This window comes from Ananas comosus, linkage group 3 (genome assembly GCF_001540865.1).
Source record: "Ananas comosus cultivar F153 linkage group 3, ASM154086v1, whole genome shotgun sequence".
Classification (NCBI taxonomy): Eukaryota; Viridiplantae; Streptophyta; class Magnoliopsida; order Poales; family Bromeliaceae; genus Ananas; species Ananas comosus.
This window is the reverse complement of record NC_033623.1, coordinates 6903730-6924770: the sequence shown is the minus strand read 5'-3', so window position 1 is coordinate 6924770 and position 21041 is coordinate 6903730. Positions and strand designations below refer to the sequence as shown.

General features: G+C 37.3%; 2 protein-coding genes across 2 annotated transcripts in view; both read right to left on the bottom strand.

Annotated features, from left to right (window-relative positions):
• Positions 1-15549, bottom strand: part of LOC109707771 (uncharacterized mitochondrial protein AtMg00810-like) — a 32267-nt gene extending 16718 nt beyond the window's left edge. Inside the window, exons 1-2 of the mRNA XM_020229304.1 lie at positions 15501-15549; positions 14952-15002 (exon numbers count right to left, since the gene is read on the bottom strand). Of these exons, the coding sequence (XP_020084893.1) occupies positions 14952-15002; positions 15501-15549 (100 nt within the window). The remainder of the gene's footprint in view (positions 1-14951; positions 15003-15500) is intronic.
• LOC109707770 (thaumatin-like protein 1b) overlaps positions 20394-21041 on the bottom strand; it is a 2908-nt gene continuing 2260 nt past the window's right edge. The window contains exon 3 of the mRNA XM_020229303.1: positions 20394-20636. Within this exon, the coding sequence (XP_020084892.1) occupies positions 20394-20636 (243 nt within the window). The remainder of the gene's footprint in view (positions 20637-21041) is intronic.

The window sequence follows — 21041 nt, the reverse complement described above, 5'->3', positions numbered from 1 at the left end:
TGTGCGGTATTTAGATAGCCTACGGTGTCAGTGGGACTAGAAATCCAAGTAGTAGGGATGTTGGGCTATAAAGGCTTAAGGCGGACCTGGATCTTTGAGTACGGTCCTGAAATTGGAATGGATTCGAACGGTGTTGTATATGGACTATCATACTAGATAGGATTAGTGTTTGGATTACTTGGATATGCTCATGATTTAGCTTGGGTACTTAGTATTTCTTGTCGGTTTCATTATTGAATAGTAGTTCTCGGGTGTGTTGGTAGTGTTTACCTTATGTGACATATTGATGTGAGGTTTACTTTTTAGTTATTGTTGAGATATTTAGTATGATTTGGAATTTATATCTATGATTAGGTGATGTACTCACTTGGCATAATGCTTTCTTACGTTGTATTTATCCTTATTTGTTTTTAGTATACGACTCTTTATTTTTGGCTGTGGTGCGAGTGGCTGGCAGGTCAGTTAATGCCCACTGGGAACTTAAATTTTAGTTTTCTCAAGGCCCTCTGTTTTATGATTTCTTTCGAGCTTCCGCGGGTGAGCGGGACGAAGGGAAGGGCATTGCTTCAGCTAGTCTTAGGAGGGAGGTTGTTAGGTGGTTACCTTCGATGTATTCATTTGAGGATGGGAGAGTTTTACCCGTATAGTGTACACATTTTTGTATGAGGGTGATCTATAACTTATGTTTTTTTATGTTTTAGTTTTCTATTACTATTGGTGTAAGATATTTAGAATTTACTGTTTGATATATAGTTGCTAGTTATTTCACTTCTTCTATTTTTCCATTACTTTTGCTTTTATTTGTTGTTATTGTAGACCCTTTATTGTGACTTATGGGGGTCTTGGCCGGCCACCGGGAGGGCTCTGCCGGCCCGTGGCGCGTGTATTTTGTTAAGACACCTCTGTTGGATAGACTGAGTAGAAAAGGTGAGATCCGTATTGTTGAGGTATTAGAGTCGCATAGACAGGGGAGACAGGCTGAGGGTTTTGTTGGACAGTTCGGAGTATTCGATACAGGGACGATTGTGTTGTCTTTGTGGACTGAGATATCGAGGGATATTTGGGGAGGGCTCATTTTCCCTTATCGGTTTCACCTGGGGAACCAGATTGATGAGGATTAGGCCGATTCTGGTGGCCTGGAATGAAGAGAGGACATTGCGATAATTTGGGTTCAGTGGTTTGACTTGCAACACGGGTAAAGGCGAGTATCACGGTGCCTGCTGGAAGCTTCAGAATCTCGCAGTGCCGAGTGAAATGGGATGAGTGCTCCGATGGACTTTCGTCGTTCGATTTCTTAGAGTGCAGGTGGGCTTTTTTTTACGACGCGATTGAGATGATAGGGAAGACTGCCAAGTCTCTATTAAACCTACGGTTCAGAATACCTTGGTGCAGGATGGGATCCGCGCCAGCTATACTTGGATGAGTTGCATTAGAGCTGCACGGACGATATAGCCAGTGGTGTATCAAAAGGAGTCGAGGGTTTGCATATGCCAGTGTTTGGACGAGCCTTTCATCACTTGGCAACAACCTGCCAATCTTTGCACGGCTCCCCCAGGAGGCATGGTTCAGTTCAGAGGCGGACGATACAGACTCTGTGAGAGGACATCTGAGGCATGCGTCTGGATTTTTGGCGAGGTGTATGTAATGTGGTACTGGTTGATGTTTGAGTACAACAACAGTATCAACGAGATTAGATGGTTCTGTTTGAGAGGGCGTCTGATAGACGCAGATGTCGATTCCCTCTGTTTTGGAGTGTATGGGTGAGGGAGGACACTTGACCAGAGATTCTACTTGAGGCTGAGGAAAAAGGTGAGAGTCGTTCGCGACACTTTTAGAAAGCAGAGAGCCGACAGTGAGCTACGCGATTACGAAGAACGAGTTGGCAGTTTCAGAGTGGAGATAATGTTGTTTCTCAAGTTCGCCGTCAGAGGGATACGCCATTGGAGTACGTGGAAAGCTTAGTCACGGTTTGTTGGCCTGTTGGTCGAGGTATTGGAGGTATCGGACCGGTGTTCGGATACTCTACCCTGCGACTTGCTGGTATCCACTATGTTTTTCACTATCAGCATTGTGAGATTAGTTTCGATTCCATGTCTGTGATTATTCACTTAATGAGATGGCGAGGATCTGAGATACGTAGAGCCGGCCGTTGCGGATTCTTTGTCGGGAGACGAAAGAATTGGCACCGGGTCTCCCTTGTGAAAGTGCGTGGATAATCATGATAGCGGAGGCGACTGGGAGTTTAACGGATGGCGAGGGAAAGCTATCGCTATTTGTCGATGATGAGCAGAGGTAACGTTCATGTTCGCAGACGAAACACCTTTTGGAGTGGGGGAGGATGTGGATCCCTGGTGTTTGACTATGTGAGGTTGTGATAGCTCTGGAGAGTGGGCGAGGACAAGTTCGAGTCGAGTTGTCTCAAGAGCAAAGGACTCGTGCGACGCGGGCAGTTGCGAAGAAATTCTGCAAAATACAAGATTTTCCTGCTTGCGGAGGTACGGTCAGCAGTGGTGACGTAACTAGTCTGGATTGAGGCGTTATGCTCCTCGTCTGGCTTGTACGGTACTGCGATCCCGTATACCAGCGAATATAACAGGTAGGTGAGAGGTGTTTTGTTCTTCTCTCTGTTTGTACACAGTTCATCCCTCTTCTATTGAGCCTTGTGAGGACACGATGAGGGAGTTCTCTGCTGCTATTCTCTTCTCACTTCAAACGATGTAGTGGCTAGGAGGAGCTCGGGTGGATTTCGTCGCGACGTGTGCCGCGGACCGTTCGGCGACGTTGTGTCGTTTGGTTGTGAGGAGCTCGGTGCGAGGCTTGGATTTCCGTCGTCTCGAACCATTGCGTCGACTCTTGGGAGTCTTCGAGGTGGTGCTCTGTGGAATTGGTTGCGAATACTCGTGGTTATTATTTCGAGTTAGTGTGGATTGCAGGATTTTGTCGTCGACTGTTAGTTTAGCTCGTTCTCCGGTAGGAGCATCGGATTGTGCGACGAGATTGGTTCTCTGGATTCGGACTTCGAGAGGAATCACGAAGCTTACTTGGAAATTTTTAGTGAGGTTAGATGGTCGAATTTCTCTTTGCTGTTGTTTGGATTTTGGACTGAAATTGATTTTGTGTTTTTGTTTGGTTGGCTCGATTTCGGACTTCGGCATTTTTGGTCGACTCACAGTTTTTTCGCCGTCGTGAGAGTCGTGCTGACGAGGATTAGTGCGAGGTGTGACATCGGTTTTTGACTCCAAGTTCTATGTCGATATGTATAGATCTCGTTTTGATAATCTTATTCTAGCTCGAATTCATTGGTTATATGATAGATTGCCCAATTCTGGTTTGGAAGAGTTGGTATATAATTTAAGTGTCTTATATTTGACTGTGAAAATTGAATTAGAGAAACCTGCCCAATTTTGACCTGATCACCTTTTAACTGCCTATTTGCTTAGGAGCGTTATAAAATCTGTATGCGCAGTATCTCAGGAAGAGATACTCCAGGTGTTTTAGAATTTTACGCTCGTGTGGTGATGCGATGTGATTTTACTCAGGGTTCGTTCAGATTTGTTCCGGAATGTGCCGGTGCGTGCAGAGGTTAGCGGCTGACCGTATCGCCTTTTTAAGGTCAGATGTGCGAGGGTAATATTACCTGTTCATGGTTTTTGAAGTTTGAATGGTTATTGGCTTTGGATATGAGAGCCTGATTGAGCTCGACAAGTACGTGCATACTCGGTTGGTGGTAGAGCCCACGAGTGATCGAGTCACCTTGTGTTTCGCGGTTGGTGTCGTCTTGCCAGTTGGACTTCTCTCAGGAGCAGTCAGTGTGAGTAGAGCCATGTCGCAACGGGCAGGGACGGCTGTATTCACGGAGTCCAGGACGGGTATTACGCCGATTGGATGGGCAGATTTGACATTCCTTCAGTTGAGTAGGTTGAGTATGATAGTTATGATTGATAGCGGTAGATTATCTCGCTTTATCCTACTATCCTCTCCCTTCTGTATATTATGTGGGTGACGATGTTTATTGGCGGTAGCCCAGGGATACTTGTTTTTACAGTAGTTCTACGCCAGTTGTTACTTGTTTTGCAGAGCCACAGGTTTCGGCTGCTGCGCTTCGCAGAGCAGCCGATCGAGGCAGGCGTCTAAGCTAGACCTACCGAACTGACAGAGTAGGGCAACCCTATGCAGCTAGATGTTTGTTGAGTTTAATGTCTTGTTATTAACTCTCCTGTGCTGGGGTAACTCTGTATTTTTGGATTGGTTTGTAATGAATATTGTTTAGATTCTGTATATTGAGCGCTCCTATTTACTGTTTTGTAGTATTGTATATCTACAGGTACTTTTTGACGTTGTATAAGGGAAAAGTCCTTTGTATACGTGTGGATTTGCGGGGTGCCGGGAAGGACTTCGCCGGGTCTGACAATATCTCTCTCTCTCTTCTCTTCTTTCTTCTTCTCTTCTTATTATATTATATAGTATATATTGTTTTTATTTATTATATATATAAAAATTTTTATAAATATATATATAAATTGGTTATTTTAAATATATATTTATATTCTTCTTCTTCTCTCTTTTCATTCTCCCTCTCTCTCTCATAATATAGTTATATATACTTGCTTTTTATAGATAATATATCTTTTATTATAATTGTATTATATTGCTATTATTTTATATAAATTATATAAATAAGACTTGAATAATTTAGACTATTGTTATTAGTACATGTAATTTTAATGTGAAGCGTATTATGTTTATTATATGTTAGATGTCGATATATTTTTCGTAATACGAATTTTGTCCATTATATACGCAATTATTAGTTCTTTTCTTTTCTATTTAATTTAGGAGAGAAGATGAATCTGTACATGTACATCAACATTATTCTTTGGATGTACCAAATGACTGATTCTTTTGTCTGTAGGAATGTGTTGCGAAGTTTTGTAGTATATTAATCATTTGCCACCTGAGCCATCTTTTAATCCTAACTTATGATAACCAATTAATCTGCTTAACTCTTAGGTGTTGGCTAATATCCGCAAATAAATATGCAATTTTTTCTTTGTTTGTTTAATTATTTGCTCATTTTATGCTGGGAATTGCAAACCTTGTTAGTAACTTAATACAGAATATATATACTTTGATTTAGATATATTTTAATATATTTTAGTTGTTTTACATGCAGGCCGTATTCGTGATTCTCCTGTCATGCTTGCCAAACGTCAAACTTTTATGAATGCAAGTGGTGAGTCTGTAAGTAGATATCTCTGACTCATCCAAATTATGTACAACTATCTGAAGCAATTCTTATTATTATCCTATTCCAATTTTATGATGCAAATTAGGGCTTCTTTATGTAGGTTGGTTCATTGGTTCCATATTACAAGATACCACTGAATCAGGTACTTCCGGTATATATATCATATTGTTGTTATGCAACTATTGATATTTAGTTCTTACTATTAGTTTTTTATGGATTTTTAGTTTTGTTACTTTACAGATGTATGATGATTTGGATTTATCTTTTGCAAAATTGCGTTTACTATAAAATGTCGGAACTTAAAATTTTAATTTTTACATTTAAAAGTAAAATTTCAATATTTAAAGTTTAGTATTTGATTTTTTTAAATGCAATTTGCAGTTTAATATTTAAAATATTGAATGTTTAAATTTAAAATTTGAAACTTACAATTTAAAATTGTATATTTTTCCTTAATTACAAAAACTAAATTTTAAAACTTTTATGTTTTAAATTCTAAATTTTAGTTTCTAAATTGTGGGTTTTAAATTTTATGCTAAAATTATAAGTTTTAAAATTTTGAAAATTATATATATTTGTTTGTTTAATTATTTGCTTTTGCTATGTGTCTCAAATAAAAAAACATAGTTCCTGCCATAAGCAACATTTTGTATGAATTTGCATTATGAATTGTAGATTCTAAGTTCTGAATTCTAAATATTAATTCTAAAATTCTCGAAATTATTTTGTGGGAGAGATCCTAATGTGAATAGGCTTTTCCCCGCATCATACACAAATATCTTTGCAGCAAGTTCAGAACTATAGTAGCGGTGTAGCTTATCAATGACCTTCCTACCTAACTCTTTACCCTCTACAACTCAGTTTTCCTCAGATTTGGCCGAAACTTGAAAATAAGAAATAAACTGGCTAGGAGAGTTTGAACAAAGTATAGTTATTTTTCCTATATTCTTCATGGAATTTTGAATTCCCTAGCTGAATTCCTGCTTGCTTAGCTGAACTTTGAATTATCTACCTGGAGTTATTCGATGCATGTAAAGTTTAAAATTTAGAATTCGGATCTGAGCTGCATCAGGATATTTGATGCGTATAAAAGGATAGAATTCAGAATTCGAAATTACATCGACGATATTTCCGAATTCAGAATTATGAAAGGTTAGAATTACATAAAAACATTTTGAATTCAGCAAAATTTCATACAAAATCTAATATTTAAAATTCAAAAACTGAAATTTAAAATGTAAAATTGTAAACTTTTAAAATTTAGTTTTAGTAATTAAGATAAAATATAAGATTTTTAAGTTTTAAATTTCAAATTTCAAGTTTCAATATTTTAAATATATATTAAATTATAGATTGAATTTTAAAAATTCAAATATTTAATTCCAAATATTGAGAATTCAATTTCATATGCTAAAATTTAAATTTTAAGCTTGAACATTTTATATTCTAAATTTACATTTAAAATTTGGATAATAAAAAATTTTAAATTTTAAATATTTAATTATTCATTTTGGTTTTACTTAATTTTTATAACCAACTTTAGCAAACAATATTGAATAATCTATTTAAAAAAATTTAGAAATTGCGTAAATTTTCCGCGGCGAAGCGCGGGCCTTCACTAGTTTATGACAAATCTTAGAGACTACTACTATTTGGTAAAGTCAAATATATATTTTATGCATAAATTTGGTATAAAATGAATGGTTAGAAATAGATATGATGGCCATTCCAATAAATCAAGCCTGTCGGTAGGGCAGGTAGATGTTCCTTTGGCACATACATCAAATGCGTGGATGCGAGAGGAGCATGGCTTGGAAAAAGGCTAAATTACAGAAAAAAAATATTATAAATATATATATATTTTTTTACTTTTTTTCTTCTAATTTTTAAAAATTTATATTTTACTCTCTCAACATTTCAAGTTGTTGAATTTAATCCCCCTCTGTGAGGGTTCCATCGCTATTCTATCCCTTTCTTATAATTTATATTGAAAATGTCCTTCAAACTCCCAGAAATATATTAAAAAAGTATATTTTTTTTCTTATAGAAGAAGTAAGGCAATTTGGTTATTTTGTCATTTCCATTAACGCCGTATCCTCTAAAAATATTTTTAAAATTTTAAGAGAAGAAAATATATACTTTTGAAAGTACTCAGAAAAGAAAAAAGTAAAAAATAGATATTTATAGAGAAATTTTCTATAATTTAGCCTTAGAAAAATGCCAAGAGTAACCTAATGCAACTTTGCTTTTTTCATCCCTGAATTTAAGGTTTACTAGTGAAGGTATCCGTGCGTTGAGGCGGGTCGATTCCGTAGAAATAAATAAGGATAAAAAAAATAAAAAAAACACTAGCTACTATAGTAAAATATAAAAAAATATATAAAAAAGATAAAAAAGAATAAAAGATATTATAAGAATAATAAATTATATTTATAATAACAGTAGTTTGAGTCTAAAATTACAACTCATTAAAATTTGAGAACTAAAGCTTCACGTGCCTTATACTTTTTTGAGCAATAAAATATAACCTATTAGAATTCGAGGACTAAAGTGTCATGTGTCTTGTAGTTTGAGGATCAAAAGCGTAATTTATCCTTTTTATATTTTAATGTTATTTCCGACAAAGACAGAATTGAGTATCGATCGTTTTATTCAATTAGTAATTTCATTTGAGGAAAGAATATGTTAAGCTATCTAATAAATTTTAGAATGCCTAATTTATTAAAATTAAAAATCGACCAATCATATTTTGGATATTTCAAAATATTTTAAATGTGAAATTGATCACTCGTCAGATTATAAATATGGTTCTGAAGTTTAATATTAAAATTAAAGTAAAAACGTACGAAACTTTTTTGAACTACAAATCATTTTGAATCAGTTACCTAACCTTTCAAAATTTTATTTTTACTATCTAATCTTTTTATATGTTAGATTTGAGTCAGTTAATAATATTTTGATTTCAAAATTTAAATGTGTCGTTTTGTTTAGATTTAATTAGTACTTCATGTAATTTTCGCAACTAAATTTATTAAATAAGTAATTAACTTAAATTTCATCCATGGCTCTTTTATTTTTTATTGTACAATTTATATCTAAATAATTATTATTATAAAATTAAAATTTATATTTAATATATATAATTTAAAATATTTAAAAATACGTATAATGAAAGAGAAAAAATTAAAAATTAAAAAATAAAAAAAATGTAAAAAAAGGGTGGGCTCCCTTGCCGCCACGTGTAAAAAGACTGACGTTTCATTATATTTAAATTTAAATAAATAAATATTTAATAGCTAATCCGTCACATTTCAGCATAGTGCAAGTATGAGAGAGTAGTTATTAGCATACATCAACATTTTACTTTTTTATTAATTATACGATGTGAAATATTTCACGTGTAAATTCCTAACGGGAATACGACTGGCTACTTTACATATCTTTGTAAAGATGAAAAAGACTTATCATATGAAGATCAAACCAGCTGCTTGAAGTAAAAATCGACAGGACAAATGTTGACATGTATTAATGGCTCCAAGCTTTAAGTATACGAGTTTCCTAGTTGTGTGTTAATGTAACCTCGCTCCCTGTCAAAATCCATATTGTCACAGTGCGAATTCATATATATATATTTTTGGGATAATTTCATCAATACCTCTCTGAAAAATCATAATTTCATGAAAAATCCTTTAAACTAAAAAATATCATCAATACCCCTCTTAAAACCAAAAATGTTCACAGATACCTTTTAGGTTCACTTTCCGTCGAGTGGTCATCCAATATTTTATAAATACCAATTTTACCCCTAGCAACATTTTAAATATGTAATATTTAAGATTAATTATCTGATCAATTTTTAACATTTGAATCACATAATAATTTAACATTATTTTTAAAATATTTCAATTAAAGATCTATAGTCTATTAAGTGTAATAGTTAAATCTCATTATGATTTTTCGCTTTTAAATTATACATAGTTATAATGCAATTTGTCCATAGTAGAATTCAACATTAACTATTTAAAGATTTATTTTTAAAAATTTTATTTAAATAACTCACATATCTCAGGCTAAAAATATTTTGATATCAAAATTCTCGAGTATTACTTATATGATCTGCTCAAACAAAAAATTTTTAATTGAAAATTTATTGTTAACAATAAAATAAAATTTTATGAAAACCCTCTCATCTATAGTCCACTTCGACATAATCCTAACTCGGAAAAGCGTGAAATTTAACTTTCAGATAGTTTAAATGGTTTATATTATGTTTAACGATGCCGATTGTCAATTTGAAAGTTCTATCATTGAAAACAAATCGTAGTAAACCAAGCTGTACTACCGATAGTATTATAACAAAACTCTCTATATATATACCCTCTCAACCTAAGTGTTTTTTTTTTTTAATTTTATCAATTGAGTGTCTTTCCCAACAAAATTAAAAATTTTATCAAATTCATGTGAGGAAATTTCATAAGTACCCTTCTAAATAAGTAAAGTCAAAATAAAGAAAAACTAATAGTTCAAGGTCTCTTAATGTTAAAAAATAAAACTTAAAATGGTCTAGTTCAAAATGATCTATCGGTGAGGGGTTTTTTTATTTTTTACGCACTAATAATTAGTGCTAGAGATGTTATTTTTAAAATTTAGAAGGGTACTTATGAAATTGCCCCTTAATTATTTGCTATCAAAATAACACCTAACTTTTTTAGGGCTAAATTAGTCATTTTGTAACTCAATCTTTATTTAACCAAACTTTAACCATGATTATAGTAACAGCCGTTAGAAGAAAGGGTAATTGTGAAAATTTTTTGCATTTGAAGGGGTATATATGATATTTTTAACTTTGCAGGGGTATCTACGATATTTACATATTTAAGAGGGCTAGTGATGAAATTGCCCCTATATTTTTAGTTAGTTCAATAATTCAATTATAGTTGTTACTTTGCTAAATGTGTACCTACATGCATACATCCCATTATGGTGGTGTTGGGCTGTGAACCGAATTCGAGATGATGCCGACCGGATCAAAATGTTGACTAAGTCAGATGCGTACTCATGATCTAGATAAACTTCGAAACTGACCCTCGAATGTGCCACCTGATTTCTCTTCTGTATAGAATAGCTACAACCCGAACCCTCTTTCTGAATCTTTTCTATCCTTCTCTCGTATTCTATAAATCCACAAAGAAGACAACTCCCTTTTCCTCTTTTACATGCACCCCTGCACAAGGTGCATGTGTTTAACCTTAGACAAGACTCACTCTCTCTCTCTCTCTCTCTCTCTCTCTCTCTCTCTCTCTCTACCGTACGGCAAGGAGATCACCTTGGCTGTACACCTCACAGCCTTCTCTCGCTCTCTTGTCTAACGTACGGCAAGGAGATCACCTTGGCCGTACACGTCACAGCCTCAGTAGCCTATGTTTTTTTTTGCTTCTTGGCTAATTAATTTGCCCAATACATTATATATAATGCTCAATCAAGGATGTACCCCAATCCTAATACAATAGGATTTCGATTTTAATTAATATTTAAATCTATCTTTATTTATCTCTAATAGATTTAAATAGTAATCCTAATCTAGTTAGATTTATACTTTAATTAATATTTAAATTTTAATTTATCTCCAACATATTTAAATATTAATTCTAATCCAACTAGAATTAATCTACAAATCTTACCAAATCCTAACAAAGCCCATGACCAGCATCTTTCTGAATCCATGAAGGATTATATATCTACTTGCTAGTTTATCATTGGTAGGTCGTTAATTAATTTCTTAAATAACTGGAAAAAAAAAAAAAAGAGAAGAGGTAATACATGCTAGCTGTAGACATACTTTCTCTTTCTTTTTTTGAGAAAAAACATACTTTCTCTTTCTAATCGACTTGGTTTGATTGGAAAAAGAAAAATAGAACTACATATCTTCTTGCTAAAATTCTCTTAAATTTGATAAGCTTGCATATCTTGCTACATCTGGAATTTCGGGTGCGTTTGATTCGCGCTATCTTTTTAAGATTCTTAATAATCCAGTAGAAATAAAAAAATATGACGGTGTTTGGCTAAACGCATTAAGTAATCTAGTTGGTAATACTGGATTTACTTGGGAATAAGATGCATCCCAAAGTACTAATCTCATTCCTTTAAGGGAGGGTGGGTATCCTTGTATTAATAGATTGAAGTAATTATAATATGTTTAATTTTTTTTTTCTTCCCACCTGCTGGCTAGTTAGTATTATTTTTCTTTACACTCTAACCTCGTATCTCTTTCTAAACTTATCTTTTTCTTTCTAAACTTCAACTCTTTTTCTCTCTCTAGATTAAACTATTTCTCCCCTTCTTTTTCTAAAATCTCAACCCTCTCATTTCCTCTAACATCGACTCTATTTCTCTTCCTATTTCTTTAATTATGCTCTCTCATTCTAACCTACATCCTCTCTCTCTTTTTTCTAAAAAGATGTTGAAATTTTTTATAGTATTATTTAAAAATAAATAAATAAATAAATTAATTAATTGTATATTTTTCGTAATCTTAAATAACATGACTAAATAATATGACCGTACGAACCAAACACCGAAATATTACATTCTTAGTAATATGATGAATAGAAATAAGATTCTTGGATATCTTTTTACTCCTAATAATCCTTCATAGTGCGAACCAAACACGCCCTTCAGGTTATGAAAACAATTAGACACAACAGGTATGAAAATATACCACGATAGTATCAATATTCATCATTCATATCACCTTTTCTTTTCCTTTCGTCCTGCAAAGAACTTAAATTAAAGTTGTTGATACGTTGACGTGCATGTTTCGTACACTATATAGTTTTTTGGTTTAAAATAGTAATATAAACATTTGACTGGTATTTATGACAAATCTTAGAGACTACTTGTTGAGCCAAATAGGCGCAGACAGGTGGTAGACGGAAATCGCCTTCAAAGGCATTAATCTAATCTGTCACGCCCCGGGGTCCCTTTTCAGTTTAAAACAAAGCGGAAAAGCGTCTGAATTTTATTTTTGAAAACCTGACCCCAGAGTATGCCAGATCCGCCACAAATACAGGGAATCCACTGTTCACACGGACAGAATCTCTCCTGTATTTGCACGGCGTCGCACAAGTACAAGAAGTCATCCAGGCACAACCACAACAAATGAACATACAAATAACCAACCGTTATACATATTCATACACCATTCACCACAGATTCACATTTATGCATAAATCCACACCTATCAGTTAAAATATTTCCAACCACAGAAACAGGTTTTGAAATACTAAGATGCAAAATCCACAGAAAACCTTTTGAAAACTGTTTCCTACACGAAAACCTTTATTCTTTAAAAACGCTGCCACGAGGGGTAGAAAACCTTTTATTTTACAAAATCCAGAAATCCGTTTATTACATTCACGAAAATCCATATTTTCAAATGTAATAAAAATACTGAACCATATAACTATCTAAGCTATAACAACTGAAATAATAAGGGTAATAACTATACCGAAATAACCTGGGTCGGAAGCTCTATCGACCGCTACACACGTACCTCACGTCTCGTCCCACTACTCATCGCTCGCGATACCTAAAAAAAATGGCGGAGTGATAACATTAAACATGCTCGCCCTCCCAGTAGGTACCGCAACCCGAAGAAAAAGCGAGATACTCACCGGATCAGGAAGCTATATAACAAAAACGTCAGCTGGAATACAGTAGAACAATATAACGAAAGAATGTATAAATAATACAATATAGTCTAAATATATAGCAACATCAATACATGAACCAAATTTATAATAACGACTACCGCTACTGTAAGAAGAATATAAAACATACTTGGTATCAACTATAGAGCAAGACAAGTAATAATAGAAAAACTGTAAATATGCATGCAACAACTGCTACGATAGCGTATGCTCACGGACACATCATCAAAAGTACCAACAAAACCAATTCTCCTGCAGGCAACCGCAACCTCAAGTCCAATGCACTACTACTCTCCATGCATATAACCCCTTAGGCTCACGGGTTGCACAGCTATTCAAACCACTTTTCCGCAAAGAACACTCCTGCGGTGGATCAGACCGTCCAGTGTTCGTGAATGCGACAGTATCCGGGCGATCAATGCAAATTCTCAATATCAACGTCTGCAACTCAGCCTGGTATTTTCATCCCCCCCCAGGGCCCATCGATCCGCAGTCAGTCAACATGTAAAAACACAAAACCGACCACTCAGCGCCAACTAGGATGGGTACAACAGTCGATCCTCCCTCAAACAATGCAATACGCTGCAATGAACCACAGAGATCCGCCACTCGAATCAGACTAGGTAATAAAACTCGACCAATCACTCACAATTAATGGCAAATAAAATCGCCAATCATTCACAAGTATAGGTGATAGATGCATTGAATACTAATGTCATTCTGAACATTCTATAATAGTGAATAAGGAAGGTAGGTATAATCTGTTCCGTCGGTAACTACGACCATCCCACCGCCTCAGGTATACCACTTTTCAACGTCATTTTTGCAGACAACAAAGTCGAGGAACTTCACTCGAATAGGTCACAATACGAATACCTAGAACTCGACCAACCCGTACTAACGCTGATGCTAAAATAAACGGAATCGCCTATCTTAACATTTGTATTCTGAATCAGGTTTTCAAATAGCTAAGTAGAGCATCAAGGAAACATGTATCACATACAGATATATATACCCTAGCACCTGATACTAAGCACTAAACTCTAGAGATAAAATTCAAACAAACAGTGGTGAATATAAACAATAGAGGTGCAAAGCTAACATATAATATATCACTGGTTATAACAAAAGCAATGGTAAAAACCATCACGGAGCGTGCACCACTGTACCAACGTCGGATCGAAGTACCCACCTGTACAATTGTCGCGCCTGTCTCCTGACTGCAAAAGAACGTCAACAGGACCTAAGGAGGGTCCACTGGGTTAGTGTCTAACGCACAACTAAGAAACCCTAAAAGCATAACCCCACAAATAAACCACTGAATACACAACCCACAAACAATCCCACGGAGATCGGTTTCCCAAAACCGATTACCGAACAAAACGGAAGTCCCGAAAACCGCACCGAGACTCTGCCGGGACCCACGGACTGTCCCGGAACTCACCGACTCGTACTACGAGTCACCCGCTGCCACTAAATACAATTTACATGTGACTTGGCAGCAGAGACCTTAACTCACTCCAAAACGATTATCGTCGGATAATCGTTCTGATCCGGGTTCCCGGAAGTGTCTATTTCGACACCGGAACCCACCGCCGCTCATCCGTCATTTCTGAACTCTCGAAATGATGTGGGTGACCAGCCAACAAGACTCGGCGACTACACAATAGCTCACGAAGCATCGTCGGAACAATTCCGAACCAAAACAGCGTTCCGTCGGCGGATTTTGCCGACAAACGAACCGAAAATACATTTTCGATCTTCGCAAAGGTCCGAGGCCTTGGACAATCAGTCCGGAGGTTATCCCCAGCCCATACTTGCTGCCAACAGCAGCCACGACGGACAAAGTTGCATAAAAGCCCTTCCGAATACCCGAAATCGCATTATTTCATGCGATTTCGGCGCTTTTATGGTCCGTTTACGCAAACCAGGGGTCAATCAGCCGAGTCAAAATACCCACTGACAGGTTTCGACGTGCCGGAGGCCGTGCTCACCTTTCGGAGCAATATCGGCCACAGCGGAGAGCGCGGGAGTGACGCGAAAATCTGCGAACAGCGCGCACAGCATGAAAAACATGTTTATCTCGCTAACCAGGGGCTCGCTGACCCTAATTGAGGTGAGCACTGTGATCAGGACTGACAGAATATCACTGTGCTCACCCCTGGAGGCATCGGAACAGCCTCGGGTCGCCGGAATAGTGAACAGAACTAGAGACTATGCACAGAAAGGCTGAAATCAAGCTTACAGAGCTAGGCAGGGCTCGGGGTGGCCAGCGGCGGCCGGACGGCGGGCAGGCCGGCCAGGGGAAGGTGCTCCAGGTCAGAGGAGGCCGGGGCTCGCGTCAACAGGCGACGGGAGGCGGCGACAACGGCGGGCATTGATGCCCTAGTTGGACAACCCGAGGAGAGCATGGGCTCACCACGGTTGACAGGGAGCTCCGGCGGTGGGGGCGCCGGCGGCGGACGAGTGCGGCCGGCCAGGCGGAGCCGGTGCTCCACGACCGGATGGCGGGGAAGACGCGGGCGGCTGTGTGCTGGACAAACCGAGCCCCGCGCAGGTCATTACGGGCTCCAAAGGTGGCGCGGTGGCCATGGCGGAGGGCCGGAGAAGGTCGAGGCTGCGGCCAGCACCCGCGGAGGTGGAGGAAGTTGGCAAATCGCCGGCGTGGGGAACGGCGGCTCGGCGCGCGGAGGCCCATGAGCTAGCCCCGGCTCGGCCCGCACTCGTCTGGCGCGCCGCAGAGAGGGAGAGCACGGCGGCGGGCGGCGACGTGGGCGGCGACGATGTCGGGCGGGCAGCTGCCGCGGAGGCCGACGGAGGGCGGCGGACCGAGGACGTGGCGGCGGCGCTTGGGGGCCACAATAGGCTGCCGCTCGGTCTCGGTCAGGTCTTGGCGCTGGTGCGCGCAGAGCGAAGGACGGGTTGCGGGCGCGCGGCGGTGTACGACGGAGAGCCTGCGGGGAATCGGCGCCGGAGAGACTAGCCTTTTCTGCCACAAGTGAAGGGATCCTCGAGGCTTCGTGCACGTTTCCCCTGTGTACATAGGCGAGAGGGTGGTGGATCGGGTTTACAAGAGAAGATGGCAGAGGTGGCTGGGTGGGCTTTTCCGCGACCGGGGCGGGCTGCTCCGCCGGGGCCGGACGCCGCGGCCGGTCTGGGGAGGGTCCAGGGGGGGTGGGGGAAAAACAGGCTGGGGCGCAGTTGGAGGAAGAGGGAGGCCAACAGTTAGGGTTTCCTCATGAAACCCTAGTGCAACCACTATACACATATGTGCATTTTGCAAAATAGTCCTCCCAGGGGTAATATTCTCAGTCAAGTCCCTCACAGCGCGCGTATTTTACACATATGCACCTCCATGTCCGATCTCACGCAATTCGGCACATAAAATATAGGGTCTCTTCGCGATTTATCCGTTTTGCCACTTTGACCCCTCAGCGAACATCTCGCTTATTCTGAAGATCCGTCGGATTTTCGATCCGACAGTGTCATCGCATTCAGCATGACGAGGGTAATAAAACTACAATCTTGTTCGTCAGATTTGGTCACAGATTCGCGACGGAACCCATCCGCTCTCTAATTAATCCGTATAACGCACATATACCAAAGTATAAACCCTAAAACCTTTAATTCAAATTCAAATTTGAATTTCCTACCACCAGTAGGTACCAGAAACAACTCTCACCTAAACCCAGGTCACAAGCACAGAGCACGAGGAGTTTTAAAATGCACGAATAGCAAAGAGCAGAAACCCTCTTTTTGTTAAAACTCCTTTTTCTCAAAAATCGTGCATCGGATCTGAAATCCGTCGGTCCCATTGGTTCCAGAATAGCTGAACCGTTCGAAACGAGCTATTGGATCGCTATGAACATAGTCCGATACGCACCAGAAGCCTACTTCACGCATTGGCCTTTCTGAAAAAGCGGAGTTACTATTCACTTAAGTGAAATTTAAAAATCGCGTAACTTCTCCATTTTAGCTCATTTTCTCCTGAAACTTGACGAGTACTTATGTAATTAAATTACACACATAAACATCGTCAACAGAGAGTTTAGTTGCACTGTAAAAAAAATCTCAGTCCTTACATAATCGTGCACCAGGAGCACCGAAAAAGTAAAGAAGAAAACCGTCACGCCAATAGGAAGTTACAGCAACCGCAAGCAGTTGCGAGCGGTTCGATCGACTGAAGGTGGTCCGAGATTTTAGGAGGTAGTGGCCGATCATGTAATAACCGAATCAGGGGCGATTCTATAAATAGGTCAATGATACTTTGAAAAGGGGTCTTCGCCCCTGCGCATAAAAGACCACCTTTATTTTCTCGCATCTTTCTTTCTCGCATTTACTTATTTTTCCTAGGAGTAGTTCCTGTAACTTAGCAACCCGGAGTCTGTCTGCCCTTTGGGCATCACTCCATTGTAGATTAAAACCCATCTCGTTGTACTTTTTCCAGTTCTATTTAATAGAAAGTTGTTTTCGGCTCTTCCGGCCGACCAGATCTTGTATTGTTTTGGCCATTCGGCTCCTCTCTCTACACGCTTTCTGGCTTGATTCAAGTATTCGGCTCATCGCAGCCGAACCGATTCTCTTATAAAGGCTTTGAACCCGGCTGATCCGATCCCTCATCAGCCGAATTGCTTGATCTGTCGAAGGGGGCAAACTTCGAGGGTCAGTCTCGCATCCCGACGCATTTCCTGAGGGAGATCGTTGACTAGGTCAAGGGTCGGGGAATTTCGGCTCCAACACTACTACTATTTGGTAAAGTCAAATATATATTTTATGCATAAATTTGGTATAAAATGAATGGTTAGAAATAAATATTCATCGAAAGATGATGATATAATTTTTGTATTCAAGATCTAGAATCTAGATCTTATTTAAATAGTTTTTAACAAAATTGAACAAAAATTTAACTAATTTGGATTCTTATACCATAAAGCGAACAAACAAGAGTACTGTACATACCATTAAAATCACTAATTTTGTGACTTTTTGATCGTTTGGTTAGGGGTGGAAACGAGCCGAGCTAGAGCGAGCTTATCTCGGCTCAAATTCGGCTTGAAATTAATTTCGAGCCTAAATTTAAGCTCAAGCTTGGATTAAAATTAATTCGAGCCGAGCTCGAGCGAGTCTAATTTCAAGTCGAACGAGCTCGAGCCCTAAACGAGCTGCTTGAAATTCTCAACATCATACGATCAATAGTTTAATTTGTAAAGAACATTTTCTATAATTTGATACAAAAATATGTCTAATAGTTCAAAGTATAAAATAATTATATAAAATATAGTATTATAATATTAAAAAAAATTTATGAGTTGAATATCTAATCTTTTCAGTCTCACATGTCTTTTCTTCCGCCTTCAATCTCCATATTATTCATTTTCATTTATGCAGTCAAAAATAAATAAATTATATAGATAAATATTGGATTAAACTATCCAATTATATATAACTAAAATTAAAATTTTATATGAATAATAATTTTTTACTTTAAAAATATTCTGTATATTTTCTCAAGCATACAATTAATAGCAAGATAGGCAACGACAAGCATATGCTGCTACTTGGTAACTTGGAGGGCTTCCGGCTTGGCNACTTTCTATTTCTTCTATTATCACTGAATATGATCAGATTCAAATCAATTTTTTGAATAACGGTAAAAGTCAAAATTAATGTCATAAGTTATTGGTTTTATTAATAAAATATGGCTGGTAAATAAATGGTGTATAAATAAAAGAATGCTCCGGGTTCACACAATAATTTCGGTATTGCCAAAGATAGGGATTTGTCAACCACTTGTTTGAGAGTGGGGCATGGTTTGGTTCGTTGTATGGATTTTTTTGCTGTCGCGTTGTGGATTCAATTCTTAAATATTTTATATTGCAATTTGCAGCTGTATATTAAATACTTTTATAATATATAAATAGTAGAGCTACTATGCTATTGAAAATATAGAGAATCTGGTGCTTCCGACTTTTTAGCCTTTAAATCAGTTTCTTTAATTATTTCTAACCTTAAGATTAACTATTATCTTGTGGGGACCACTCAACTCTAAAGATTCTACTCAATCCTAGGAAGGACCGCAATCATTCCAATTGTACAATTCTTGATCCAAAAGTCAAAAATTGAAAATATCAAATTCTCTATACTTTCGATAGCATAGTAACTCTATACTATATATTTAATCGGAAGTATAAAGAATTTGATGCTTCCGATTTTTTAACCCTTCCATCAAGAATTGTACGGTTGGGATGATTGCAATCCCTCATAGGGTTGAATAGTACCCCTAGATTTATTTTATATATATATATATATATATATAAAATTGAATTCCTATGCTTTTAAGAATACTAAGTTATTGGTACTTGTAAATATTTGGTCATTGGATTAAGGAATTTGCAGTTAGGATGATGCGGACCTCTAGGGTTGGGTGGGTGGTTGGTTGAATAGTATGATCTAACGGGTAGAAATAATCAAAGAAATAGATCTAATGATAAAAAATTTACAAACACGAAGTATTTGGTGCTTTTACAAGCACCATAGCTGAACTCTATATACATATGCTGGACTAGACTACTATCGGTAGTAAACGGCTCGGTTTACTATTGATTTATTTTCGATGTTAGAGCTTTCAAATCGACAATCGACATCATTAAATATGATCTTGACCATTTAAACTATCTAGAAATTCAATTTCATATCTTTCTGACATCACTAACCAAATGATCAAAAAGTCATAAAATCTGTAATTTTAATAGTCAATACAATATGTTTGCTTGTTTGCTTGTAGACGGGTATAGAAGAAATCCAAATGAGCAAAAGTTTTATTAGAAAATTGTTTAAACTATTTAAAACAAGATATAAAGTATAGATCTTAAATACAAAAATTATATCATCATTTTTTAGAAGGTATTTATTTTCAGTCATTCATTGTCTGTTCACTTGATGGACAAAAAAAATAATATCGAAAAAGCGTAAAATTTAATTTTTAAATAGTTTAAATGATTTAGATCATATTCAACAGTATTGATTATCGACTTCGAAACTCTATTATCAAAAATAAATTTATAGTAAATCGAACTATTTACTACCGTTAGTGTGTAGGTCAGTAAAGCTCTCCCTCTTTATATATATATATATATATATATATATATATATATATATTTATATATGCTTTCTTTCTCTCTCTCTGTCTCTGTCTCTCAATCTCTCTTTACATATCAGAATCACTGTTATAAATCGTAATATATATTTGTTGTGATTGATATCAAATCCGTTTTAACGGTGTAAGCATTCTATTATAATAAATACGAGATTTGTATTAATTGTGAAATAACACACAATTACGATACAAATCACCAGTTATAGCTCTACATTATATATATTATTATTAATATGATTATTATTCCTTACATTAAATAACTTGTAACGCGCGAGTCCTACTAGCTAGAGGGACATAGTGTTATGTTAAAATCAGCTCCGGCGCAGGAGTATATGGCCCGATCATCATCGTACTTCCAAGTGTGGGCCAGCGGGCACGCCCCCTTGAACAAGTTCGCCTGAGCCGAGGGCCGGCAGGCGTCTCGGCCTGCGAACTGGCCCTCGCAGCAGGCCGCCGGGTCCTGCGTGGCGTCGCACGTGCTGTTACACCCGATCGTCGCCCCGCTCGCGTCCTTCACCTGCAGCTACCACAATGTTATTTATTGCGAAGTTACGGCAATTAATACAAATACAACACGAGAGATAGGATTAGTCAGAACGTTATTCTTATATATCGTTACTTCAGAAAGTATATAAAAATTGGCACGTAATAAAAAATTAGTTTCTTACGAAATATATAGTTTGGAGCTAGGGGCGTTTTGTGCTATTCTGGTAACTATATATGGTTTATTTGGCATGCATGCGGTTAAATTGGGCGACGGCAAAATGTTCAAAGCTCAAGCAAAATTTGGTGTCTAAATAAGCAAATTAATTTTATAATTTTTACAGATTTTTATAAAACAAAAATATAAAAGTGATGTAATAGAACTCACGCTTTAGCAAACAAATCTAGACTAATTAGTAATTAATAAAATCATAAAATTTGATAA